This window comes from Corticium candelabrum, chromosome 4 (assembly GCF_963422355.1).
Source record: "Corticium candelabrum chromosome 4, ooCorCand1.1, whole genome shotgun sequence".
Classification (NCBI taxonomy): Eukaryota; Metazoa; Porifera; class Homoscleromorpha; order Homosclerophorida; family Plakinidae; genus Corticium; species Corticium candelabrum.
This window is the reverse complement of record NC_085088.1, coordinates 7,647,694-7,675,484: the sequence shown is the minus strand read 5'-3', so window position 1 is coordinate 7,675,484 and position 27,791 is coordinate 7,647,694. Positions and strand designations below refer to the sequence as shown.

Genomic DNA, 27,791 nt, shown 5'->3' with positions numbered 1-27,791 from the left:
AGTAGCAGTAGGAGTAGGTGCAAGAGCGGGAAGAATCGGCTGTGGCACAAAACGACATTCACTAAACAACTGTACCAGTTGACGTATGATAGCAGTGTAAAGTCGAGATGGGACATCTTTGTATCGGGATTCAGCTGTTCAAATAGAAGGATGCTATTGACTATGGCAGTGTCCACAACGTTATAAGGAAAACGTATTATTATTGAATTGTTGCTCACGTGACCGGTTAAGCTCGATTGTTGATCTTTTTCACATCTTGGCATACATCTCACCAGTACTTGATAAGCCAACAATGCGACAATATGAAAGAAGAAAGAACTTGAGCTGATAAAGAGTTCCATAAGAAAAGTTGAACAGATCTTGTAGAATAGGAGGGTCGTGTCAGGTGAGAGGTCACGTGGGACATGCCAGTACAGAATGTTGAGGTTGAGGGGTTTTGTAAGTCACATAGAAGTGTGTCAAAATTGTATCTTTCTTCCAATACTTCAAACACCTGTACGACACAGCTGAAATTGAGATATCAGTAACACTCAATTATAGCATACATCTCACCAATATTTGATAAGCCAGCATTGTAACAATATCAAAGAGGAAAGAGCTTGAGCGGACAAAGTCCATAAGAAAAGTTGATCAGATTCCATTGTGTATGCCAAAATGTTGCCGAATAGACCCAGTCAAATTAGCTTCTCTCCAATATTTCAAAGACAACTCTACAACACAGAGACAGTTGCATATCAATAGTACTCAATTACATGTAGCATACATCTCACCAGTATTTGATAAGCCAGCAGTAGCAGTATGAAAGAGGAAAGAATTGAGAAGATAAAAATTCCATAAGAAAAGTTGATTGGATTCATAATAAAAAGTTTATGAATTTGTGTGTGTAAATACTTGCTGATTACATTCGGCAAGTGTTGTGAGACCTCTGGCTAGCATGGATCGATCAGGGTTCTGCCTGCGGTGGTCGGAGGTGGTCAGGCCTGACCATCACTCAGCAAACACCGACCATCACTCCACATGTTCCAACCATGCTAGTGGTTTACTTGCTGCAATGGATGGCAGACATCTATCCTTGCCATATTATAAATGTGAGACTGGGCAGACTGTTGACAGAAGTTGCACTTTTCTTAGTCTGTTTTTTCAGATTATAGACCATCAATAGTGAAATACGTTCTGTTTGGTGCTTTCTTGTCTGAAATAAATCATGCCTCTTAATGCAGCAGATACCCGACCACTATTCCGAAACTCCTGGGCAGAACAGTGATCGATCATAGTGCACCAAGTCAATTGACTCACAACCAATCACGCTCAAGTTCAAGTCTCTGCTCCCACGTGTGCATGACAATGAACCTGTTGCTCAGACAGAGCAGCTAGTCATCAACTATGAAATTACCTGGGAGGCAGTTGGCCTCACTGGCCTTTAGTGGCAAATTGTATGTCTTTGCAAAGGCAGTGACTGCAAACTATCTAGAGTAACACGTGTACGGTACCTTCTAAGGGACTCGTTGCAGTCATATGAAACGACTGTTGCTTGTACGATTTCAGATAAAATTTACAAGTAGCGTCCTATCATGGTTTTCAGAAAGCACATAGCTGTGGAAGCAACAGTGTGAACACAACTTCAATTACTAGTGATACTATTAGTGATTCTGTTAGTAATTTTCACCAACAGTTATGTTTTAGGTTATGGCATAGCAATGAACAAATGTTACTAAATAGTCTTAGTTTAGATGACACAGGCAATCCCACTTGGGACTTCTAATTAAATTAAATATATGCTTTTACACTTACAGGCAGAAATGCAACTAGTTATAGTTATATTGCTTGCTGAACAACAAGTTAGTTTTAATTTGTTGTAAAATTGAATTGTATTTAATCTGTTTGTTGCAGTAATATCTGAACTAGAAGGCGACAATGCTGAGCTCGTGTCAAGCCATTTCCTTTCATTGCTTTATGGCCCTCAAAGTGATTTGCTATTGAACGGAATAATGGTTGTGTCCATTATTGCTTTATTACTGCTACTTGTTTCTACTGGCATGTTCATCAGTGTCAAGGTAATATTTGCATTTATTGTGACGTAATTGTAGTAATGTAAGTATTTGTTTTATCTTAATTTATCTATATAGTACAAACAAAAGACTGATATTGCAACGAAAGGTAAGTGAGTACATTGTACAATGAGTACATGTTCAGACTATGTGGACTTTTGCTAAAGCTCTATATAGAGAGAGGGTCTAAATTTACACAGAAGGGTAGCTATGTAATTCCTTGTCATTTGATGCCATAAATACACATTCACATCTTTTCATTTTTGCTTCTATACCTTGACTTCTGACCTGACCTGTGACATTGCCATTCCATTCCATTTTGTACATATTTTCACTCATTCAGTTTCTCGGTTATTTTCACAGAAACAAATATTTCAGCAATACTTTTTAAATTACTTTAAAGTGTTTCTATTAGTTATTGTCTCTCTTTAAGACCATCCCAAACAGCTTGCACGTTATCTTCAGTTATATAATCTGGTCTTCACCTACCACGTAACCAAGGTACTGGACCTGATGTGCCCCATTTGAGCCCATTTGACACTTCTGGTTTTGCAGTCAGATCGGCCTTTGACAGACGCCTGAGAACCTGCTTTAGATGTATCAAGTGTTCTTTCACGTAGCACTAAATATGACAATGTCGTCCAATATGCAACTGCTAAATTCTGGCACCCTCTTAGCACCTTGTTTACCAGTCTTTGCAATGTGACCGGGCACTGTGCAGTCTACATGGCATTCTCTTGAAATTCATACATTGTAACAAGTGTTGTTTTCTCTATTAAATCTTCATTCACAGGCACCTGCCAATATTCTTGCGTCAAGCTTAGTGTTGATATGAACCTTGCTGATTCTAGTTTGTCAATGACATCTTGCTAGACATAGTGTAGTAAGCATTGAACTCAGACACCTTGTTCAACTTTCTGTAGTCTACACAAAATCGCATAGAGCCGTCACGTTTAGGCACTAGAGTCACAGGCGACCAGTCACTTTGAGACTCTAAATAATCTAATATCCAGATCAATCATCTTTTAGATTTCCTTCTCAAGGGGCATGTTCGATTTGCGGTTCCAGCAGTTTTAGAACTGCTGGAACTGCTGAAACTCTCGTTCAATTTAGTTTTAAACCTGTTTGAACTGATTTTGACAGTTCCATCCAAGGAACTGAAACTGCTAGAACAGACGAAAATGGCAAGCTTCTTTTCTGCAGAATTCCCAGAAGTAGCTATGACTATTGTGCAGACAGCGATACTTATAGTTTTGTATGCTTTAGTGCTCAGTTTGAGGAACATTGGCATCCATCACAAGGTCAACAAGAGGCGCTTGTTAGCTGAAGTTGCTCTGGTTGTCGATGGATCGGTAGGTGTAGCTGATGAAGCCGTAGTAGGCATTGACATTGGTTTGGCTTTTGCTTCTGCTTCCTCTGAAGCCGCAACAGTATACAAGCATCATCCATTGAAATCTCAATACGCATTCCCTAGCAGTTCCAGTTCACAAAGCAGGTTTTTTGTTCAATTTAGTTCTGTTTCTGTCAGTTCCAACAATTGCGACACACCCTCAATTTCAGTTCTAGAACTGCAAATTAAACGCGTCCAAGTACTCCTCCCTAAGACCTAGGTATATATGATAGGGTTTTTGCTGTACTAGCCTGACTGAACCAGAGTATCAATTTTGTTTTCAACAACGCTTTGTGACTGGGTAGATCACTGAATGCTATTGAGTAGCAATCTAGGATGTCTGTCAACTAGTTATCGTGCTTGTCGCTGTCTACTAGTGCATGAGTCAGTTTTGTATCGCTTGTAGGAATTTTGGATAGATCTTCATCAATTTTAACAACCGCTTCTGAGGGCTCGAATGTATCTGTTCCATAAGGCTATATGCCATGTTTGTACGATGTTCATGTGAAACACACATCTCTTCCACTGCCTTTATGTCTACTTCATAACCTACTGGACCTGTCTGGCAACTGATCGTATAGTCTCTGCCACTCTGTAGCAAGCTTCCTGCTCAATGATGGCAATAGCACCAGGATGTTGTCTCCTTCTTTAAACGATCTGCCTTTGGTTTCATTGTGATAGACCTTTGCCTCCTCTGTGACTCAACTTGATTCTCATGAGTGATGGTCTTCATGGCTGCAATATGCTTTCGTATTTTTGAAACGTATTCAACAATACTGTTGCTCGTCCCAGGATTCCGTAAGTATATCCAGTTGTCCTCTCACCCTGTTGCCACAAAGCAACTCGAAAGGAGAGAAGCCAGTACTCTCCTGAGGTAACTGCCAGTATGCAAAGAAGATCCTGATAGGGTAACATCTTATCCCAATTGCTTAACTTTTCTTTTGCTAGTTGCCGGAGCTTTTCCTTCAACTTTCCGTTGAAGCACTTTACTAACCCACCTCTATGAGGATGGTACAGACCTGTTGGAATGGGTTTCTCTCATACCATCTTGTAGATTTCTTTCGGCAATTGAGACGTAAAGTTAGATCTCTGATCTGTCAGCATTTCTTGTGGTAATCTCGTTTAATGCTGATGCCTCTAGGTACCGTGTCGTGTAGTCACACGTCACCAAGATATATTGATACTCAAAGTTTCTTGGCGTCCCAAGTGACTTGCAGCTGAGAGCATGGGCTAGCCTTAGTACTGCTTTACCACACTGAATTGGAAGAACCGACTAATTCATGACCATATTTTCTGTTTCCTTGCTTGCAGTTGGATGCCACTGGAAATACATTAGGTCATCCTGCCAGAAACAATTTTCCTTGCCTTCTGTCTACTCCCTAATCTTTAAAAGTGGTTTCCGTACTCTGCTAAAAGATTGTCCAGCTAAACCCCTTAAGTGAATGAACATTCCAAGTACCAATATTGAGCAGTTCTCCTTTTCCATTACTTATCAACAGACTTCTGAAGATGTCAGAAAAAGGAATTTGATGAAGAAAAATTGGTTGAGAAAACAGATGTATAGCAGTTCCTGACAGTGACATTCAGCATAGAATGATACTTGTGTTGTGATTCAGAAGGATTTGGCTGAGGACAGGCTCCTTTTATAGCTATTGATTGCACACTGCATGGATTGACCAGCAGCTGTTATAGTGATAACTTGATTGGATTGCAGACTGACTGTATCGTCACCAAGGGATGTCAGACACCTTTTGTTGACTTCCTGTGCATGCAAGACCTCGATACTCACATGACCTTGAGATCTTGGAGGCCCAGTCCTGTTCCTGGCGTTACTGGCTCTTTTGCCAGTGTCACCGATATTCTTATCCACACGCGAAGGAGCACACACCATTCTACAACTGGTAGCAATAACTGAACCAGGTGACTAGCTTGCTGAGCTAGCACAACCTAGTCTTTTGCCATCTTCAACTTGCCAAAGTGCTAAAGTTTGCTTGTATTCAATCCCCCATGCAAGGGAATTACCAGCAACAAAAGATCCTGTGGCGATTTAACCCTTTTGGAGATTCAGTGAAAGAACTTGAACCACACACACACACACACACACACACACACACACACACACACACACACACACACACACACACACACACAACACACACACACACACACACACACACACACACACACACACACACACACACCACACACACACACACACACACACACACACACACACACACACACACACACACACACACACACACACGACATGTGTGCTTTGGCATTACAGACAACTGGACCAGACTATACGGTTACCAGCATTGAAAAATTCAGTGCTCAATGAAGGCAGGTCTTATTTAACAGTTTAAATCCATCTATTTATTGTACCATGTTGAGGTTGTTTAATGTTGTGTAACTTGCTTTGCAGCAGCAACGTTTTTGTGCAACAGTTTGACATTTGCTCTATATGGCATGATGGCCAAGCCAACGTAGTCTCTGACTTTGAATTTGTCGTGTAATGTCTTCATTAGCTCTCTTAAAGTTGGCACAATTTCGAATTTTATTCTTTCTTGTCACTGCTAAGAGGGATCTTATACTTCAAATATGAATGTCTTCCACTTTTGAATATCCTTTTCTTGACCATAACACAGTAGCAGTGGCTGAACAAGTTCTGAAGTCTCTGAATTTTGCGTTTGCTAAAAGTTTTGTTTTGTTTCGAAGATCAAAAAATTGACAGCTTTCTGAACAATGTACAACTTCTGAATGACCATCTCCCAATTTTCTCAAAATGCTGCCTAAGTAACTAAGACTTTTTCTAAGATTTGACCATCAAAATGGATGCTTTTTACAACCAATGCTTTGAACTATGTTGGTTTTGTCTGTGTTAATCAGCATGCTCATTTTTATACAGCTGTCGTGAAATTATTTACCAATTGTTGTAGGTCTGTATTTGATGTACCTAACAGATCCAAGACATTAGCATACTTGGGACATTTGATTATGTGTTCCATCAACTGTGATAGTCATGAACAGATTACCTATCAGTTCTGTATGCAAATCTTGATACCACCAATTAACTTTCTCATAGAGTTTCTCAAAATTTTGTCCATAAACAGGTTAATTAAAACTGGGGATAACACGCACTCCTGTCAGACTCCTTTAGTTCCAAACTTTGAACAGAGTTCCCCTTGTGTCTCATGACACATCTTGTCCCATCAAAGTAGGTCAATGATGATTTTGGCTTCTACATCATCTATACCAGATTCTTGGTAACCGCAAGCCCAGGTACACACACACACACACACACACACACACACACACACACACACACACACACACACACACACACACACACACACACACACACACACACACACACACACACACACACACACACACACAAATGGCAAATGAATAAGGAGCTGCCATTAAACGGTAATGCCCCCAGCCAGATGGCAGGGTTCCTAAGCAGGAGCTATAGCCCATGCTAAGCAATCTCCTGGCCAGGTGCTTGCAGGAGCACTGACTGCGACGCCAACTGTGTTGTTGGCACCCGGAGTCCCACCCGGACCCCAGTAGCTGATGGACTCCTTTGCTACCCCAGTCAAAGACCAGGTACTCATTTATACTCCTGCGTTGAGAAATGCAATGTGTGTAAGCTCAAGGAAATTATGCTATAGCTTGCCATCACTGCGACTTGAACCTGCAACCCTGCAAGGTCCCGGATGTAATCACTCCATAAGATGACTCTCTAACCAACTGAGCTATTGCGTGTGTGCACACACGCAAGCACACACACAAGCACACACACACACACACACACACACACACACACACGCACCTGGACCTGGACCTGGAAGTAGGCCATCGTGATGATGAGGACTTCTGTCTTGTGCTCTGGCCGCAAAGATCGCCTGAACTAATGACTCAATGTTCCTCTGTTATATCGAATTGCATCACACTTGTGACGTGCTATGTCTTCAGTTTTTCTGAAGGATCTTGCACAAGTGTAGCAGATGTAAAAAGCTATTTGTTGCTCAGTTGACTGGCCCGCATTGAACGTCACATTGTTAATAGGTTTAATTGTGCAGGTGTTACTCCACAAGAAGTGATCTCTGGCTATCTTAAACGCTTCTTTTGCACTAGTTGATACACACAGCATGCACACACACACACACACACACACACACACACACACACACACACACACACACACACACACTCATTTATATTTACAAGGTTTGGCCACACAGTCCAACTACCTCTGTTTTGTCAGTTTTGCAGTGTCAGAAGTAAGATGGGCATCACACACATTTTTGGTTGGAGCTTTTCTATTACAGCAAGGTTTCTCTAGGCAACTTTCTAATTGCTTGTGGGCTGTTTATTTGCTTTTAACGTAAGTATTTTGAGATACAGTTGAAATGTGTCAATGCAAGGGATATTGTCTCCTACCCATAAAAAATTGACCACACTCACTACAATTTTTTATCCTATGTAGTCACCTACACACATGGCACAAGCTTGATTCACAGTATGTGCTGTTCACATGACAAGCCACACTACAATTCATCTAAAATGAACTACAACTGCCCATTTTGAATGTACCTGTAGACGACTACTACAATACGTGGTACACATGTTGTATGCATGCATGCATGACATTCTACAAACTACTGACCTGGGAACTTGCGTACATGTATGCAAAAAAATGTATTGAAGGAAACCACTGGTTACACCACAGGTTTGAGAAGTGCGGCTGGCTTACGGTTGTAATTCATCAAATCTACAAGTATCAATTGACTTGGTACCGGTTGCACTCTTGCAAGATGCATGTCGATTGTACAGTGTACTGGAGTCTTCAAAATTGGCAACAGTGGCTTAATTAACCCAGGCCCCTTGCCAGGCTTGGGCTTTGTGGGTGTGCAAGGGCTAAAAGTTAGGGTAACTCTCTAGAGCAGTGTTGCAGGTTGAGCAGCTGAGTTTACTTGAACCATCTTTCAGTTCCTTGATCTACCTTGTATGTGTAGACATGCACTATTATTTAGTAACTACTGCATGAAACTAACTACCGTTTCTATTGACAAATAGTATAGTTTCCGTGCATTTAATTAAATCAGTAATTTAATCTTTCAAACCCTAATCAACAACACCTTTTAAGAGCTGTGGAAACTGCATGATCTATGGGAAATTCTAAAACGAGAATCTAGCCCAATGTTAGACAGACTCGATCTCCAGTCACTTATTACTCGTTAAACACTCATGTACTCTATTAAACAGCTTGACCATCTTTTTTAGGACACTCACTCCCATATTACATATCTATTTATTGGGGCCACTGTAAGGTTTATTCTGTGGTACTTTTGCTATGTTGGAGTTTAGATTTTGAATGCAAGAATTGCTAGTTTCAGTAAATAAGGAATTTCCCGCCAGGCTGGGAACTGCCTGCACACCTTGCAATACATTTGTTCTCAATCTTGATCATTAAACACGAGCCAGTCATTCTTCCAGTTGGCTTCAACTCCAGTGTATTGTTATTTTAGAAGGTTCAGCATCTACTAGCTGTACATGTCATGCAGCTGGTCCTTCTATCGGTCAGTGTCACTGCTACTGTCCTCTAGCTAACACACTTACCAACAGGATCTGTTGTCTAGCAGAATACAAGACATACTTCCTTACAGCATCTTCTTTGTCACCTTGCAGTGTTACAGAAAGGACTCAGCAGGGCAATTGGCATATCTTGCTGACCTAGGTGGAACAAGCAAAACCCCTAGTACACGACTTCATTCTAAACGGTTTCAGCGGTCCATCAGCAAGATATGTGCATAGTGGATTACAACAATGAATCCATCATAGGCATTTGCCACACATAGTGTAGATATGATAAGTGCTTATTAATGCGTGAAGTTGTTTTATTAGACCAGGCTGATGTGCTATGATGTAGTTGCCACATTGGGCAGGGGCAAGAGCTAGCTGGTACGTTTTCCGCTGATAGTTACTTATTAGGGGCAGCTGGTCAGGCGTCAAATTTGAGCCCTTGTGATTGTGTGTGTGTGTGTGTGTGTGTGTGTGTGTGTGTGTGTGTGTGTGTGTGTGCATGTGTGTGTGTGTGTGTGTGTGTGTGTGTGTGTGTGTGCATGTGTGTGTGTGTGTGTGTGTGTGTGTGTGTGTGCATGTGTGTGTGTGTGTGTGTGTGTGTGTGAGAGAGAGAGAGAGAGAGAGAGAGTATTAAGTTGACAATTTTTGCCTAGATGATCTGCTTATGAAAAGTGTGCAACTGGAAGGGTGTAAGATTTTAAATTGAAAAAAATGAAATGTGTAAGGCATTGATGTTGTGGTATTATAGATTTGAAGAAAACGGAAAGAGTCTGGAAGCTTTTGCCAAGGTATCTTCACACCAACCCGTATGGTCCTTTCTATTTGCTAGACGGTTTCCAGTCTGATGAGCTTATCTCAAGTGATTTGTCTAACTTACGAATTGCTGGAAGACTTCTTAAAGAGGTACAATTAAACAAAGAGTATGTTGGCTTTGCATAATTACAGGAAGGGAGGGAGGGAGGGAGGGAGGGATTATCACCATGCTGTCTTGGACCACTTTCAGTGGTTAGTGAAGTTTCGTCAAGACTTCATCTGTCAATGTGTGTAAATAAGATTCTGATGACAAGGGTCTAAAACATCGTATGGCTGGTTAACAATATTGACGCTGATGCTCAGCTGAGTGTCAACATTAAAGACGCAGTACCGCCTTGACGCAGGCAGCATCCTTTGATGTTGACGCTGATGCTGATGCTGGAATAGGATTCATTCCTATTCCAGCGTCAGCGTCAATGTCAGTGTCAGCGTCAATATTGTGAACCACACTTTAGTACTATAGAAGCGGCAAATGGCAGTGGTGTATCCAGATGGGGGTTGTGGGGTTGAAACCCCCTTTCTACAGGGAATGGCCATGGAATATCCCATACCATTAGTGAGAAAGTCCATTGCGTATCCGAACATCAAACCAAACTTACAACCGGACCACAGCAACATATGCATTCAAATTCCTATGGAGAGTTACAAAAGAACTGTTGCAAGACCTCTTGTAGAGTAGACTCTCATCTGCTTCAGTTGTAACAGCCAAGCAACTTGTGTCCGAACATTGCTATGTTTAGTGCCCACTCTTCTAGCTTGTTCTGACATTAACCCATTGGAAAATGTTGAGAGAATGTTGTTCAACGAAAAATCTTTCCTTTCTCACAGTCTCTTCGAAATGAAGGTAGGAGGAGGTGGTAGTCCTAACGGCAAGGCTCAAAATGCGATTTGGAAAAGCCAAGAAAGAAGAGTAAGAATTAAAGCAATCCAAACAACCTTGCTCTGGCCTTGGGGCTTGCGACTCTTGGTCATACCCAAATGTTTACCACCTTCTTCTTACTGGTTGTACTGTACTGATCACAAGTACGGAAGCAGGGCTGTCCTTTTCACTACTTAGAAGAGTTAAGACAGAGGAACATCTCACTGTTCCATTAGTGATTGCCATGCATTAGATGAAGAGCGTATTCCAATAGACGAGGTATGCCATGCTTTCATGCAATCTCACTTACGGAGGTTGTGTCTTTTTTGAACCAGATGTAACAGGATTCCAAGACACTGAGCTGTTCACTGTAGTATGCTAGATTACCAAAAATTTGTAGTAGATGATACTGATTATAAGAGCTGAACTCATCACTTTGCTAGATAGTGAAGTATAACCGGGTGTGTTTGTACCAGTAAGCACAGAGGTCTAAAGGTGAATAGGCTAAGGGTAGCATAAGGGCAATGTTAAGAGCGGTTTTGTTCACACCTCTATGCGGTCTTGGACCACTTTTATTGGCTAGTAAGTTTTCATCAAAGACGTCATCTGTCAATGAGCATAATGACATGAGATCTCCTACAAAGCCGCAAGGTAACTGGTGGAATGTGGCTAACACTATCGTGAGTTTGAGAATTAAGTAAGACATTAGATGACGACTTCAGTTCTGAACAGAACTGTTTATCACCAACAAAGAGTAATCCTTTCATGCTCGCCGTGAGCGAGTGATAAGATGGAAATTTCTTTCAAAGATAGATTTATTTATTTACAATGGGCCAATCATCCAGACAATTTCACTCTTCCCTCCAGCATTTACAAATTGCATCAGAGACTATTGTGAGCTGTCTTTAGCAAAACAAACAGTGGAAATTTTGGTGCTTCTCCTAGACGTCAAGTGACTTTTGCAACCACTAGCATGTAGTGGAAAGTCTGTTGCAAAGGAACATGAGCAAAGTTTTTAAAACAACTTAGTTGAAGTTTGAAGATCTGTCGACATTCGTCTGCAGCCCATCTTGATCAGTTGAATACCTGATTCTTATGGTTTTGCCCATCTTAATTTATCAACTCTGTTTGATCAAAGTTGAGAATGAGGAATTTCGTGAAAAGACAACGTAATAGCAAGTTTAGTTTTGGTTATTACATCTGGTGAGACTTTCCAGCGTCATCGAGACAAATGCCCATACTGTAAATATCAAGTCTCTGAAGTTCAAAAGCAGTACAAGACAACCTGTTCTCCAGTTTAAGCCTTTCTTTCTTTCTTTGTTTTCTCAGGAATTTTTGATCCAAACAGGTCTATTTGTGGTTTTCAGTGGCCGGAGATTTGAACATCTAAATTATTGTTATTGGAGTTTGATTATGCTGCAAACCATTTTATTTTATTTGTGCAATAAGGTACTTAATTTGCAGGTTTGATACCTGATGTTATGGCTACCACTCTAACAAGCAAAATGCTGATTTCTTTCAGAAAATCTGAATGATGTTCGACTAATTGCTGTTGGTGATTGTGCTGTTGGTTGACCGATAAACTTGCCTGTCACTGGAGCTATCTTGACTTACAGGCTTGGACAAAATTATAGGGACACCTCGCTGTGGGTATGTAGTAACACAATAATTAGGTCACAATTTACCAACTATCAATATTGTTAAGAACTTAATAGTTACCACGTTGATTGTTAGGTTTCTTGAGAATACTGTAGACCCTAAATTGTTTTCTTTACGTTTCGCATTGCAGAAAACAAGACCTAAAAGTGTATGACGTCATGATTGTGTAAGCGTCGTAAGTTAGACTCTCTCTGATTTTGTTTAGTGGCTTTTAAAAAAGCCGGTTTTAATAACGTGAAGGAAAATTGAAGCCCTTCACCAGTTCCTCAGTACTGAGTGTTCCCGCCTCTCGCCCTCCTGATTGCGTCCAGACGTCGCGGAACACTTTCTGCCAAGTTCTGGACACACGCGGCTGGAATCTGCTGCCACGCCTCTTGTAGAGCATTCCAGAGCTCAGCTGCAGTTCTCGGTTCGCGATGGTTGGCAGCAGTTTTGAGTTCATGCCACAAGTTCTCGATTGGATTCGCATCAGGCGATTTTGGCGGCCAGTCCAACAGTGTGACGTCATGCTGGCGTAGCCATTGTCCTGCTGGAAGACAAAGTCGTCTCCTATCAGTGCCACTGCGTCTGTAAGCATGTGCTCCTCCAGAACCTGTTGGTAGGCCGTGCTGTCCAAACGACCTTCCAGTTTCACCAGAGACCCCACACCATGCCGACACATCGATCCCCACACCATCACACTAGCCGCGTGCTGGACTTTACGATCACAACATTCAGGGAGAAATTCCTCACCTTTGCGACGCCAAACGTACAGAGCACCATCGTTTCCTATGCTGACTTTTGACTCATCTGTAAAAAGAACATATCCAAAGTCCATTGTGTGTGAGTGGTTGCCCATCCCAGTCAAACGCCAATGGTTTTCTGTTAGCAGTAGTTTCTTTCTAGGCTTCCGAGCGTTCACTCCTGTCTCACTGAGACGACGACGGACTGTTCTACTTGATACCTGCTTGCCGGTTTCATCAGCCAGCTGATACGAGAGCAGTCGTGATGGTGCTCTGCGGTTCTGCAGTGCCATTCTCTTCAGTCGATGATCTTCTCGGATTGTCGTTGCCTTCCCACGTCCAGGTCGTTTTTCATAATTGCTGCTGCCATGGGAAAGCCGTTGCAGGCACTGATGAACCGAATTCCTGGAGCAGACGACAAAAGCTGCGATCTGACGCACAGAATGGCCAACTGAGTGAAGGGCTTCAATTTTTCCTCGCGTTTTTGGACTCAACTGTTTGCCTTGAGGCATCGCTGCAACTCGTGAAATATCGCACGGAACAAGACTCTGCAACTGCGTGCAGCTGAACGTTCAGGCTAACTTATCGCCTAAGTTTGGTGGTCTCAAGGGCAGCGGTTTTAGTGCAGCTGACATTTTGGCGGTAGCAGTTTGAGATTTTGCTACGTAAAACGTGGACCGGAAGTGGCATGTCAATGTTCTTTTGTTGCTATAACTTTTTTAGTTTTTGTCTTAGCAGGATTTTTTTGTAATTAATTAGTGTTGCATGATTTTTGAATACGTTGAAGTTTGTTTATTGATTAAAATGGCAAAACAATTCAAATTGTGATGACATGCGCGAAATCAATGGGCAAAAACAGATGATTCGCCTTTTTTTCATAATGTTGATAAGAGGACCCACAAAATTGCTTTCACTCTCTACTACAGAGCATTCTTAGATTGTATGACAAGAATGAGCATCCAAGAGCGATGAACGTGTACAAAGACAAGAAAAGTAGGAATGGCCGTCTTCCTTCTTCAAAACAAACTAGATGCGCAGTAGATAGTAAGTAAAGCTGCAGTCTTGAACTCAAGCTATGTTACATACTAACAATGGCGCAATCCATGAAAAAGAAATTCGAAAAACATTTGGTTTTGCTAGAGAAAAATTCAGTGCCAAAGTTAGACTACACACAAAAATGCCAGGTGTCCCTATAATTTTGTCCAAGTCTGTACATTGTCCTCATCAGCATATCAGTTTGAAAAGGTTTCCTGATAACTCATGTCATTCAGGTTGTTTTGGAAAGCATCCTGATTAATTAAGTTGTTATCAAGATATACCATATTTCTTCGATTAAATGCCACCCTCGATTAAACGCTGCAGTTGAAACCACAGATAAATAGTAACGCCGCCCTTGAATAAATGCCGCATTTCAATGACTTCCAATCTAGCTAGCTTAATAGTTTGAAGGAAAATCGTGCGACTTCTCGGAAGCATATTAAAGTAAGACAAATGTTTCTATAGACTACCCAGATACTGTCACCGTATGACGTCTCAAAGTGTGAAATGCGTACCAGTGTGGTTCTCTTGAAAAGGTGTCAAAGTACAGCGTGTGCACGTACACATTCCTAATTAAAGCATGGACAGAAATAAAGGCCACCCTCGTTTAAATGCAACAGTTGGAACCCTAGTTTAAAATAATCGCTGCGGCATTTAATTGAAGAAATATGGTATCCAAAAATGCATTCACAATACCGTTGATAGATCTGCTTTTTTGTCCAAATTGGCATTCATCTTCCAGAGTTATTCCCTGTTATGGCACAATGTTACAACACCTCAGCAAGGCTCACTCTTGGAGCCAGGTCAGGCAGGTGTGGAACAAACTTTGTACTTCTAGAGGAAGATGTGAAGCAAGGTAATTGTTTGGGTTCACGTTACCTCTCTAACCAAGACTGGTAAATGCAGCTGATCACCACAAGTCAGTATTTACGCCTAGCTATCTCAATTATGGCGTGGTTGTAGTTCCAAAAAGTAGTTAGTTGCTTCAACAATTTGCAAAACCAATTTCCCAGTATTGTGTTAAAAATGCGTAAGGATACTGTGAAGCGTTCTGGCCAGTTGGTGTCCAAAATTGACCCTTGAACATTAATTTATTGCATGATGACCTAGTTGTTTCAATTCCAGAAGAGGGACCCAAACTGAAGCCATTAAAGATTTGAGACACAATGTGACATTTGCCCAGAAGAGACTGGTGCCTTTGTTTTGATACATGACGAACTATTTACAGTTGACACTTTTGATGACAATTGGAAGCAGCAGCTGATGATACCGTTATGTTCATGACAGCCAGGAAGATGGAGAGGATGATGATATGGATAAGACTCTTTTATCAGCCCCTTTCAGAGGAGGTGAAGTTCAGAACAGTCACAACCACCTATTCAAAGCTACAAGTAGCTTGGTCAAGTGCATGATGACATCACTCAGTTTTGTTGTTCGAATACAGATAGCACAGCTTTCTCTGTTGTGATGTCAGCACAGACCTTGTAGATATACATAGTTAGTACAAAACCCAAGCTTATGCGTGCAAGTTGACAGCTAACTTCGCCGCTGTACCTTCCAAAGTAGAATAGAGTTTTCTAAGGTTAATTGGTTGGGTTGTTTAGACATGTATTCACATTTGAGACATGGAGACTTTGGACTATTAGGGAATTTAACAAACTTTAGGTCAATCTGCGGCAAAAGTGTTCCGCCATGTTGCCCTATATAATGCTACATGGACATTGAGAGTTTGCTCTGCTGTACGGGTGGGACAATTCCCTATATTAAGACTACATTTTGCTAGAGCAAAGGGTGGTTGTAATAAACAGGTTACGCTGCAGTGTTTTATCTGTTTATAGGGATGTGAGAGGCAGGTTTGTGTAAACAACGTGAAGAACTTGGCAGTTAAACTACTTGGGGAAGAAATGGTCATTTTGCTGATAGCTGTCTCAGGAGTGTACGTTTGACATTCAGATTAAACGGAAACGACATCAGTGCTTACTTTGTGTATAGTTATCAACTATGTCAACCGCAAGAAAACTACAGGGACCGCTATTATAAATCAGTTCAAGTAATAAAAAATATGGTCATTTTGAAATCTGATGAAAGTGAAGGTAAGTTGTCTTGTCGGATACAAACTAGAAAAGCATGACAAGAGTTATGTGCTATTGACGCAGACAGTCCTGGCAGTTTGGCGGATGTTGGAGATGGTTACGATGCACACGACTTGGACGGGTGTACAAATGCAATGGACTCTGTCAAGGAAGGGCAGTAGACTGCAGAGAAGGGAAAAGTAGGCAAAGCAACATGGTAGTCACTAGCTTGGTTTCAATAGTTCAGTGCATGGAATCAGCAGTTGACTTGCACGGACAGCATCTTAATGGATTTATTACGGTTGTCAACATAATTATCATAGGCGTTGGGACTTGGGACTGGGGAGACTGGGGGCAATCAACTTTCCGGCTGTCAAGTGACCTGCTAATATCTAAGGACGACAAACGTAGAAACTGATAACACTGACATGACATACAGTATTACTGCACTAACACTAAATGTTAGTGTTGGTTTCCTGATTTTGCTGTGTAGCATGCATACACTTATGATATATGCCCTCTTACGTGTGCCCCTCAACCAAATCTAGGTTCTTACGCCTATGATTATTTTTTGCCATCACAATAGCGAAGCAAAGAATGTTTGCATATCTATTGGGCCCTCTGTCGAGGCAGTAGTGCATAGTTGCATGTTGTCAGAACTACACCATACTAGCAAACTCTCCATCATTTTTTTCTTTGTGTGTCTCGTCATTGTTTGTTCTGTAGTTCTGACAACATGCAAGCATGCACTACATGTACGTTCGCTAAGTCACGTGATTCTTACAACACCTCTTGGCAAGAGCAACTTCAGGCTGCACTAACAACTCGATGACAGTGAATAGCAAGCCTCCAAATGAGCCCGAGCTATCACACGGTGTGACACAGATTACGAATGGATTGATTTTGAAAAAGTCTGACACACATTGAACTCCTGATGTTTACGATGACAAAACAAATTGCATGTACGATTTCATTTAGTAGTCTCGAGGAGTGAGTCTCTCCTCTATTTCCGGATGGCGGAGGAAAAGAAAATCTCCCGCCTTCCGGAACTAGGGGAGGAGCTGCATGGCTACCTGAGACTATTCGTTTATTGCTATAACTGGAGTCTCATGTAGTTACAATACTATTGGCAGTATGCTTTCATACATATTTAGTTGAGAAACAATACACAAACCATATTACGTATCCAAAAGTTGTCACAAGATATCCACGATATCAAATATACATACAATAATCAAACAGCACTTGACTCGCATTTATCACTATTGGAACCAGTAATAGTCACTATGGATTCAGGAACACAAGTTTGTGTAGTGAACTCAGATCCATTACACATCCGACGGGCCCTTATTCTCAATCGAGAGAGATTGTACAGTCCAGGCCTTGCTAAACACACACTGGCCTTCAACAAGCAACTGGACTGACCGGCAATGGTACGGTGACAACGAGCGAAGCCAACCCAAGAGAATAGATCACGTTCAACAGATATGTTGGAGAAAGATAACGAACCTTCCTTGCGTCTATTCACAGCAAATGTCAGAAAATAAACAGTAAGGGTTAATTGGCAGTGCTACTAACAGTTGACTTGAGCTGCTGATAGGTGGAAGCAAGGACGTCTCAACTTCAACGGCCTCCTCAGTTGCATTTTGAATAGTAATTTCAACTGGAAGTTGAACAACCCTGTAATGACATCTGAGTTTATAAAAACAAGAAGCTTTTACAACATACAATAATGTCACCTTTTATACATAAAATTGTTGCAAAGTGATGACAAATGCTTCAGTGAAGCTTGTACAAGCAAACAATCATCATGTAATCTACTCAGCATTCCTGCCTCTTCAAGGGTCTGCAGAACACCAAATTCTCTACACAATATGATGTATTCTAAGGTCAGTTAATACCTGCAAGCCCACAATAGCAGCATGACTTTGTCCAAACACATGAGAAGTAACTCCCTCTTCAACTACAACACCCTGATAAGATCCCTGTATCTATTGAGCAATAGAGCTGAAAATGTTACAAGATCAACCAACCTTCCACAACAGTGTGAGACCTAGCGCCTCATCAGCTGACAACTTCTGTCGAGGTCCATGGTATATTTCAACAACTTCAGACCTTTCATAACAATTAGAGACATCTCTTTTGCTCATTGCATTACCATCCACATCTTCCTCTACAGAGTTAACTCGTTTACTCTCATATTTAGACAATCCAATAGCAGATGCAGCTAAAGAACTGAGAAAGAAATCAATACAAGGTGATAGTTGGCAGTCAACCTATAAATACACAATCTGACATGACACAGACAGAGAGATAAAGGGCAAAAATAGTACTTCTTTCAGTTGATCTGACAAACGAACTTGTGATACACAAAGTGCATTTCTCGATCTATTTTCCGTACTGTAGGCAGCTCTAAATTTTAACATGCGGGTCTCCTTGGGAAGAACATACTCAAGCAACTGTTGTGATCCCAACGAAAACACTTCCCAAAGCCAGCTCATAGATGACACCTGCCGCAGCTCCAAACACATTGACTTTTCTCGAGATGCCTAACAACAACAACAACTCACAATACACAGATATAAAGTTTACTGTAATACCAATTTCAATATTAGAATTGATGCAGAAATGCATTACATGACTGATATTCTCAATGTCTAGTGTTAGAAGAAGTTCCTGTGCAGCAACACTAGTTCTAAACAAAAATTGGTGGGTAATACATTCTTTAATCACAAGAAATCAAAAACCACTGACAATGCATTTTATCACTCACTGAGGCTCTATCTTAACTATGTTCTTTACTGACAGCTCTGCACAAACATTGAGTCTCACAGAACTTGTTAAACTGATCCGTACTGAATGTTTCAACACTCGATGTCTAAACATACCATTTAAAGAAGTGTACTACTACACCAAAATCACAAAATGCGTAACACCTCAAATAGCCACCAACTTCCACAGGCTGGTAGCAAAATAAGAAGTCCATTTCTTGAACACCTGGCTCAGCTCCTCCATGAATCCACATTGGTACAGTAACTGAGTCTCTTGGACTAAGCTGACCATTGGGTAGTGGAATTCTAATAACTGTTGGCATGTGAAGAGCTATAGGATGGCAGTGATCATTCTTTGTCATGGCTAAACAGTCTTCAGAAGATTCTGCAGACGTTTTCGTTTTGTCAGACTTCACTGACTCCCGGGCCAACTAAAGGTACAATAAATCACAAAAAGAAATTACATTGAAAGCAAGTACTCTTCACTCTTCAGTTCGGACTGTCCTTACCAAGCCAAATGTGAAGTACTGACAACAGGTCGAAACAACTCTCAAGTTCTTCATAGGCTTTTTTCCCATGTTAGAAAGTTTAACTTCCACCAGTTTGACTTCTCCGCAGAGCAATGAACTGGGAAAATTGGTGAAAGCCACCTAAGTGTCATTCATCAATCAACTACAAGTGACACAAATGGAATGACACAGTAGTGGCTCATAAGATACCTCCAACTGAGGCATAGCAGGAATGACTTTCAGATGAAGACGCTTGTCATTGCCATATACAACAGACAATTTTTCCTTCAATTCTCTGTTCAACCGAGGACCTCTACAATGTACCAACTGCTTCCCTCGTACACCAACATTCAGCATTCGTTTTACACTTGACCTACAACAAATCAGCTAGCTCTTTATATATTACATTATAATACAGTAGGACACCACTTATCCGACAGCACGGATTATCCGACGGTGCATGGCTTGTCTGAACTGTGAGGCTGTGCACACGCTAGGATATACAATTCCTGTGTGTACAGTCCTGTATCCGTGATCCATGTGTCGTCAAATTAAATGTGAAGCTCTAGAAACGGTTCTTCAGTACCTGGAAGAACAACCTGAAGTTTCAGTAAGCACAATGGTCCTACTGAATGGGCTGCTAATGAAAACTACAGCAAGAAGAGCGAAAGCATCGATCCAGACTAAGATTAGTGGTTACTTTAAGCCTTGACAGTTCCCATTAGTGTCCTTCCTAGTCGAAGAAGTTGTACTGTGCTACTTGTTACATGTACAATTAGATGTTGAGCTTCTTTAAGTATTCTGCAGTCGCTTTTCAAATGCGTCAGTTATCCGACGTTTTCAGTTATCCGACGTCCTTTTGGTCCCATGCCCATCGGATAAGTGGTGTCCTACTGTACTAACAAAGTGACATTTGTAACATTTTCTTTTACTTTCTGTCTTTCCGTTGCAATAATCGCACATCATTGTCATCACTGTCATCAGCAACCTGTTCACCACTGTTAGTCTTTAAATTGTAGGCAAATCCGACAATGTTTACAGCACCAACATGCAAAGGAGTTAAAGAAAGTCGAAGCTATAGTGCACCAACAAGAAAGCATTAGCACTCAAAAATACTTGTACAATTTCATGTACAGTGCACTAACTCGTTTGGTACTACAAGCCTCAATAGAAAATACATTCACAACTTCAGTAGCAACAGCTGGGAACTACAACAAAGACATGTTAAATCTCTTCCAAACAGACAGTACCACACTACTCACAGTTGAATCAGACAATGTCTCTGATGCTTGGTTATCATCAACACGATGCTCCCACAACAGAGTAAGCTTTTCTAAGCATATGTCTACTTGCAAAGGATTCCGTAGCAGGAACTCAACATCAACACGTTCTGCCAACAACATAGCATCTACAGACAATACACAATTGAAGAAGCAAAACTCTACCTCCAACAACACACATGGGTGAACTGCCATTCTCCGTGCTCTCATCAAAACAGTTTTGTAAACACGATACAAAGTCAACTACTGTCTCTGAAGTATCTGAAGCACCACAACCACTAACTGCACAATGCTCCAACTCTTTCCATTTTTCAGTGGACAATGAACTTCCAACATCAACTCTGTCAAAACTACACAAAACCGCCTCAGTAATCCATTTTTTCTCATTATCCGGTTGTAGTTTCCTTAACTTGTAGTCACTATCATCCTTATCATCATTGTCATAAAGGAGTTGTTTGTGGAAACCAGCAGCACAAGACAGTAACACTCTTGTCTGTTGAGGAACGACAATAGGGATTGGCAAAACTGGCAGGTCCTTTGTTGCTTCAACAGATGATAGGTAAGGCACAAGTCCATCGGACACCTCAGAGGTCGCTGATACACTGCCTAAACCAAGACTGATGAGATGTTGCTACGCAAGACAACAGTTGCTAAAAAGGACTCATTTTTGATATACAATGAGTCTAAACCTTGAAAACATATAGAAATTCCTTTAGATGAGTGATCTGCTGTTGTGGTTGCTGTAAACTGCATGAGTGTGACAAGAGTCGGTGAAAAGCTACATACGCATCCTCCAGCTGCTTAAGTGTGAAAGACTGATGCCCAAGACTGAAATTTATGTGATCCTGTACACAATCATTTCTTTAAAAGTAATAACTAATAATAATACACAAAACGATCACACCTCAGCCAAAGACCACGATTTTTCTTGATAAAATTCTAGAGCCTGACTGTATGTTCTTAAAGCATGCCTTCTCTGAAACATCACACAGACTCTACTATCAATACATGCTATTCACAGTAAATCTGGAACTTACTTGAAAAGCTTTGCTGTACCGATGTCCAGCTAAAATTAAATGAAAAGCAAACTTTCTAGTAGAAGGTGGATTCATCTTTAGAAAGCAATGAGCAGCCTGCTCCAAAAGAAGAGCACTCTTCAAGTCGGTATCCTTAATGCAAAAAAATGTACAAAATAAGAAAGACAGTGACATTGCAATTTCTTATACTTCGGATGTCATCCTGATAAATAATGCTGCAGCAGGCCTGTACAGATGCCTTGTCTTCATCATTTCAGTTGCCAGTAAGACAGCTCTAGTTGCATAGTGAGGCAACCTGACAAACAACTTCATTCAGACAGTAAGCAACCGGTTCACTATCCAAAACTCACTGGCATGTATCTGCATAAACCTGAACTGACTCTTCAAAATATGCATGAGGATCTCGTCTATTCACAGTTTGCATAAACAATGATGTGGCTGCCATTTCCTAAAATTCAAGTCTATAAGCTGCAGGTCAAGACAAGACAGCACTGAAATAATAAGCACCTACCAAAGATCCTGCATAGTACAGCCATGCATGATCATTTTGAAAGTCTTTCTTGCAAGAGTGATAACAAGTGTATGCAAGATCATAGTTTTGACTTAGAAATGCTAAGTCACCAAGCAGCCTCATCTGCAGCTCAGCAGATTCAATTTGATACCTAAAACATCAACAGTGTGCAACAGTCTGAATCAAAACGCAAAGCTATCACTTTGAGATTCCTGTTTGGTTTGAAGATGGCTTACTACCCCCACCAAACCAGTTCCTGCCTACTCGATACAGAGCTCTTTGAAAGCCTCTTTTGGTGTTCACCTACCAAAGAAAGGTAGTCCAGTAAATTCACATTTACATGTAGTAACCCCTAAACATAAACACCTGTTCACTTAGCTGGCGAATATGCTTCTCAAGAAATGGCAATAACCCACGATTACAAAAGTCATTTACAAAAGCTCGAATTCTCTCTTGGTCATTCAAAGTTAAACATTGACCATGGACAGCTTTGGTAGACTTTAGAGAAGCACTCCCAGGAAAAGTATTATCTGTGTGGCTGTGAACATTAGTAGCAGAGAGTTCGGATGGGTTTGCGTCTTCAGTGTCCTGTAATGCTCGAGTCAGTGGATCAGTTGCTTCACTTAAAGGATCACTATTTAGTGGATCACTAATAGATTCTGAAGCTAATGGATCTTCAACAATCAGATCTAGTCGAGCTTCAGAAGAGACAGGTGGCATATTTTGGGACTGGTGAAGATTAGTAGTTGCAGAAATGTGTGGAGGATTTGAATAGGTCTTCAACAGATCTTGATCTTCGTCTTCATCAACCTCTAAACAGTCAACTTCCTCCTACAAAACCATATCAATTATTTACAATACACTTAATGTCAAACAGCACCAACATATAGGAGAGCACTACGTACACTACATATGATGTTACTGAAACCAACTGATCAAATGTGCCTCGTGTTCCAACACATACTAACTATGCATTATGCACACATACAATTTGACACTAGTCAGGAGTGTAAAATAAGTTTTGAAAGATCTTGCTCAACACCTAAAAGCTACATAATATTATTCAAGACTTATCAAAATGTATCGGAATGGGTTTGGCTCCAGTGGATAATACAGGTAACATTATGCGCATGAGTAGAAGTGTGGTTGGCATGTGAGGTGCACGTGATGATGAGTTAGGAGCTGAAGAAGAGATGTCCTATCTGGGAACACTTGCTTGAGAGAAGGCTCACGATTTGCTGTCTGTAATGTTTGCAGTTAGTCTTTTTCAGAGCTGTGCACTAAAAGCACAAAGACCTACAATTCCACAAACAGTTAATTTGTCAACATTCCAGATGTCAATTTAATGAAATATCAGATCGGCCATCGGTATTGGCCTATAATCGCATAGATTATCGGTTACTGTAAATAAGTAAAATTGCCTTATCAGTGCAACTTTATCATAAAGTAGCATCTATGACTTATTCCACAAGTGCTTGCTTCAGAAAAGTGATGTTTATATGTGCAATTTTATCCCATACTGCCCAGTTTCTTCACCAGTTACTGTTATTTGAGTTTAATTTTGAAATTAAAGACACGTTAGTTTGTTTGGACAAGATGATTGTAGTGGCATCTTAGAGTACATTCGGAGCTCCGTAAAACAAAGATTCAACTCTGCTTTACCTAAGATGTTGAGCAAGTTGCTCTTACTTCAAATTTTAGCAACAACTTCCATCAGTACATTTATGTCAAGCATACAGCATAAATGCATTAGCATAAAGCATACAGCATAGGCAACATGCCCCCAAACTTTCAGCCTTTGACATTTCTTTAGAATTGGCTTTATGATGTCAGATATCTTGCAACTTCCTGCTTCTGGTGGCCTAAAAGTTTAGCCTTGTGTTCCTCGCGATCTAGTAGTTTCAGCCTACCAATCACACGTTAGGAAGTTGTTCTTCAATAATGATACATTTCTTTCCTGGTTACTTTGGGAGTGAATTTAAATAGAAACAACATAAACCTGACTCAAAGTCATCCCAAATGGTAGTAGCCTGCCAAAAAGTAGAGTCGTTTAAATTATTAACAGGTTCACAAATGTACAAAGTGCACACTAGAGGAGAAAGGGTAACAACCTTTGTACACTTTATAAAATATCAATTGGTAGCAAATGGCTGGGATTGAATATGTGAGAAAGCCAAAAGCACAGTGAGATTGGTCACAAGCCTAGTTACTCACCCATGCATACAGGACTTGCAAATGTAGTGGTCCGCACAGCATATTATGAATTTGTTTTAGAACAACATCATGATCGACTCATAAAATGCTCAGTTGCCTCTACTACAACTTTTGCAACGTTTTCCTCTTTGTCCATGTCAATGACAAGAAAGTTATACTTGGCATCACTAGAGAGAGAGAGAGCCAACTGGAATGGACGACGAACTGATACCTTGGTTGTGATCATTCAGGAGATTATCTTGATTTCCTACAACTGCAGAAGGCGGTCTTTAGTGAGATGAACCAACACCTTGGTAGTATAAATGAGTACAGTAGATCCTTGATTATCCGACCCCCTTTGGGCAAGCCACGGAGGAATAAGGGTCGGATAAGTGAAAAGAACGGACAATCGAAGCATCGGAGTTTTAACCGTACCTCAGAGTTTCAGTCTGCTCTTTGAGTCCTAGTATGTACATGGTATGAACTCTAGAACATGTACAATACGCTAGTGATAAAATGATTGTCCAAAGATGTAGTACGTGTACTATATATGCAAACTACAATCACCACACAGTTGAAACTAATCCTAGAAGCCTCCATATCTTTTGTTGCCATCACTGCACATTGTCACTGCGCTTGAGCAAAACGGGCTTGTGATGTCATTTCTGCTTTGCAAACACAGTTGGATAATCGAGAAGTTGGATAATCAGAGGTCAGATAATCGAGGGTTGGATAAGCAAAGGTCTACTGTATCACTGTTCTAACACCTGAATGCCAGAAGACCGAAAGAGGTAAAGAAATGCTGCCCCCAAGGCTGTTCTAGCAGTGAATTTTGGATCTTGGTCCCTTCTCAATTCAAATCTCTCTCACTAGGCAGCACACATTCACTGACTGTTGGTCATCTGAACACAAGACGTGTCATTGAAAATCTGATGATTTATCAGATTCCTATTTGTGAATGTTGTTGTATATGGTATAGAGAATGGTCTACTGTATGACATTAAAAAATTGTAACAACAAAGAGCAAGGATTAGGCTGCACCGAAGAAATTGTCTGATTGGGGTAACATGTAGCAGAAAAAGACAGGCGGGCGGATTTTTTATTTTTTTGATATCTATTATATGGTTTTACTATCGAAGTTTGACACATATTGATGCTTAAACTCGGCATGGAGCTGCACCTCATCATCTAACTCCGTGTCTTGTTTGGAGGAAGTGTCTGTGGTCGCAGTTCGCATGCTATGTACATCGTCCACCCGATCACCTAATCCAACCTCCTGCAATACCTCACGAAGTCTACAGTTCCCAGACACATGAAGAATCGTGCCATCTCTCAAAACGTGTGCTCCCTCGGACACGGATACGCACAGAGCAACACAAGACATTTTATTTCTCAGTATGCGCATGCGTAAAAAATTACCAGCGGCCCTCCAAACACGGGCGGGCGGGTTACCCAAGCTGACAATTTTTTCGGTGCGGCCTTATGTGTGCTTTTTTCTCTTGCTTCTAGGAACTAATATTCAAACAAAGCATCAATTAGATCTAGCCATCACATGTAGTCCAAGTTTAACACAACTCGGGATTTCTACAGTCTGCCTCCGCATCTGAATCAAGTTTGCTAAAAATTTCCAAATTCAGGCTGTTCTCAGTATCGTCATGTTCTACTTCAAAACCGTACGAAAACATAGCCATGACATTGCAGATGACATATGTACAGAAAGTAAGTTATCCGTACAACATCATCCAAAATGGAATCACCTAAGATGACACACCCCAAGCTGAAAGCTCAATTTCTCCATCTAGAAAGAGTTGCATGAACAAAAAGACTCCTAATAAAATCAAAACAGTTAGTACTATTGTCAGAATGTCACTTGTATTTCTGTGGGCGTTCCCCTTACATGTAATGTATCTAAGGGAATGTATGTTCATAAATTTAGATGGCCTAGTCAATCCATAAGAATCCTTACAACACTTTACAAATACTGAAACTAGAAGAAATCACTATACCTGACTGGAATCTGTACTTATAAGATACTGGCTCCAAGGATCTGCGTCTGGTATGTAATCACCGTCTTGTAGTGAGCTGAGACTTCTTGAATTGATCTTCAAAACAGAGCTCTGACCAAGACCATACTTACTAATCATTTCCTGCTGAAGCTTCTGAGCCCTAATGTTTAATAAAACAAAGAAATAAAAACAGTTTATATACTGCTAATCAGCTAAAGTAGCAGCACCATACTTGAGGTCATCTCCAGATGCAACATCATGCAACAACAGTCGATAGTAGAAAAGATGGGGATGAGGCATATACTTTGGATGCTTGCTTGTCGCTTTCAGTTCTACATGTCTCTGGAAGAGGATGGAAAACCCTTCCATAGGATCAGCATGATTGCTAGAAACTACCAAAACACATGCCACATTGTGCAGTAAAAACTCATGATCCGATGGTTTTAGATGTTCAAAAAAGACTTTCCGATATGCTTCAAACCAAGGAGTAGAGGCTGAACAAAACTATTTGCATACAACTGTCACACCATTATAGCAAAAGAACCACATACCGTTTACTCGTACATCTCCTGCTGTTGTCATAGTACCCTGATCACTTGGCACAGAGCATCGACTCACAGAGTCGTTGAGCATCTTCTTAACCATGTTTAATGGCAAAGGATTTGGGTGAGGTGCTGATATATGAAGCACCGAGTTCCTTACAATATGCAATTGATTCTGAGGATCCCGAATCTGTCCTAAAAGTCAAATAATTACAACAATAAAATTCATCAAAATGAGGCACAACCAAGCTAAACTGCAAAGACTGAAACAACATCTCAGGTTACACTTCAACAGAACAGCTGAAACTCAGATGCAAAACAGTTTGTGGTAGTTCAAAAATACATAGAATAGTACCACTTGAGCAATTACATTCAACAGTTCTGATGCAACTATAGACATGCATATTTGATGTCCAAATTATAGTTAAGCTGTTTTTAGAAAATTCTTCTAAAATTTTCTTGTCACACAGATCAAATGTATAAAAAGCCAAGCTCTTTGGTCTGGGTCTAGGTCACTTAGTCGCATGACATTTAGTCGTGGAAATTTAGTCGCCAGGTACTACATTTACTGTAATTGCAAAGGAGGCAATTGTTTTACACAGAAAGACACAAGTGTCAAGACGTAAGTAATTAATTACAAACACACACTTGTCAAATTGTGTCATCATCAAATACATACCTGTCAACAATAATGTTTTCAAAGACATACCATACCTGTCAACACTTACAAATAATCCTACACTTAT

The 27,791-nt window shown here is 40.7% G+C and overlaps 3 protein-coding genes across 3 annotated transcripts; 1 reads left to right on the top strand and 2 right to left on the bottom strand.

Annotated features, from left to right (window-relative positions):
- The first annotated feature begins 1,896 nt into the window (after window positions 1-1,896).
- On the top strand, window positions 1,897-16,716 carry LOC134178924 (uncharacterized). The gene is made up of 7 exons (XM_062645838.1): window positions 1,897-2,054; window positions 2,127-2,157; window positions 9,687-9,722; window positions 9,782-9,936; window positions 15,963-16,060; window positions 16,117-16,217; window positions 16,281-16,716. Exons 1-7 carry the CDS (start codon window positions 1,989-1,991, stop codon window positions 16,376-16,378), a joined length of 585 nt encoding a protein of 194 aa, XP_062501822.1. The 5' UTR covers window positions 1,897-1,988; the 3' UTR covers window positions 16,379-16,716.
- On the bottom strand, window positions 11,012-13,102 carry LOC134177924 (uncharacterized). The gene is made up of 2 exons (XM_062644701.1): window positions 12,690-13,102; window positions 11,012-11,083 (listed from the first exon to the last, which is right to left on the bottom strand). Exons 1-2 carry the CDS (start codon window positions 13,038-13,040, stop codon window positions 11,012-11,014), a joined length of 423 nt encoding a protein of 140 aa, XP_062500685.1. The 5' UTR covers window positions 13,041-13,102.
- A 595-nt stretch (window positions 16,717-17,311) lies between the features above and the next one.
- Window positions 17,312-27,376, bottom strand: LOC134178292 (trafficking protein particle complex subunit 8-like). Its single transcript, XM_062645145.1, has 26 exons — window positions 27,055-27,376; window positions 26,736-26,997; window positions 26,504-26,663; window positions 22,671-23,135; window positions 22,507-22,607; window positions 22,305-22,455; window positions 22,144-22,241; window positions 21,983-22,088; window positions 21,794-21,925; window positions 21,661-21,732; window positions 21,446-21,601; window positions 20,922-21,387; window positions 20,739-20,866; window positions 20,622-20,684; window positions 20,409-20,551; window positions 19,687-19,849; window positions 19,477-19,617; window positions 19,133-19,398; window positions 18,970-19,074; window positions 18,834-18,891; window positions 18,530-18,745; window positions 18,230-18,472; window positions 18,098-18,181; window positions 17,936-18,042; window positions 17,775-17,876; window positions 17,312-17,716 (listed from the first exon to the last, which is right to left on the bottom strand). The coding sequence occupies exons 1-26, from the start codon at window positions 27,146-27,148 to the stop codon at window positions 17,431-17,433; spliced, it is 4,368 nt and encodes a 1,455-aa protein (XP_062501129.1). The 5' UTR covers window positions 27,149-27,376; the 3' UTR covers window positions 17,312-17,430.
- Window positions 27,377-27,791: the final 415 nt, after the last annotated feature.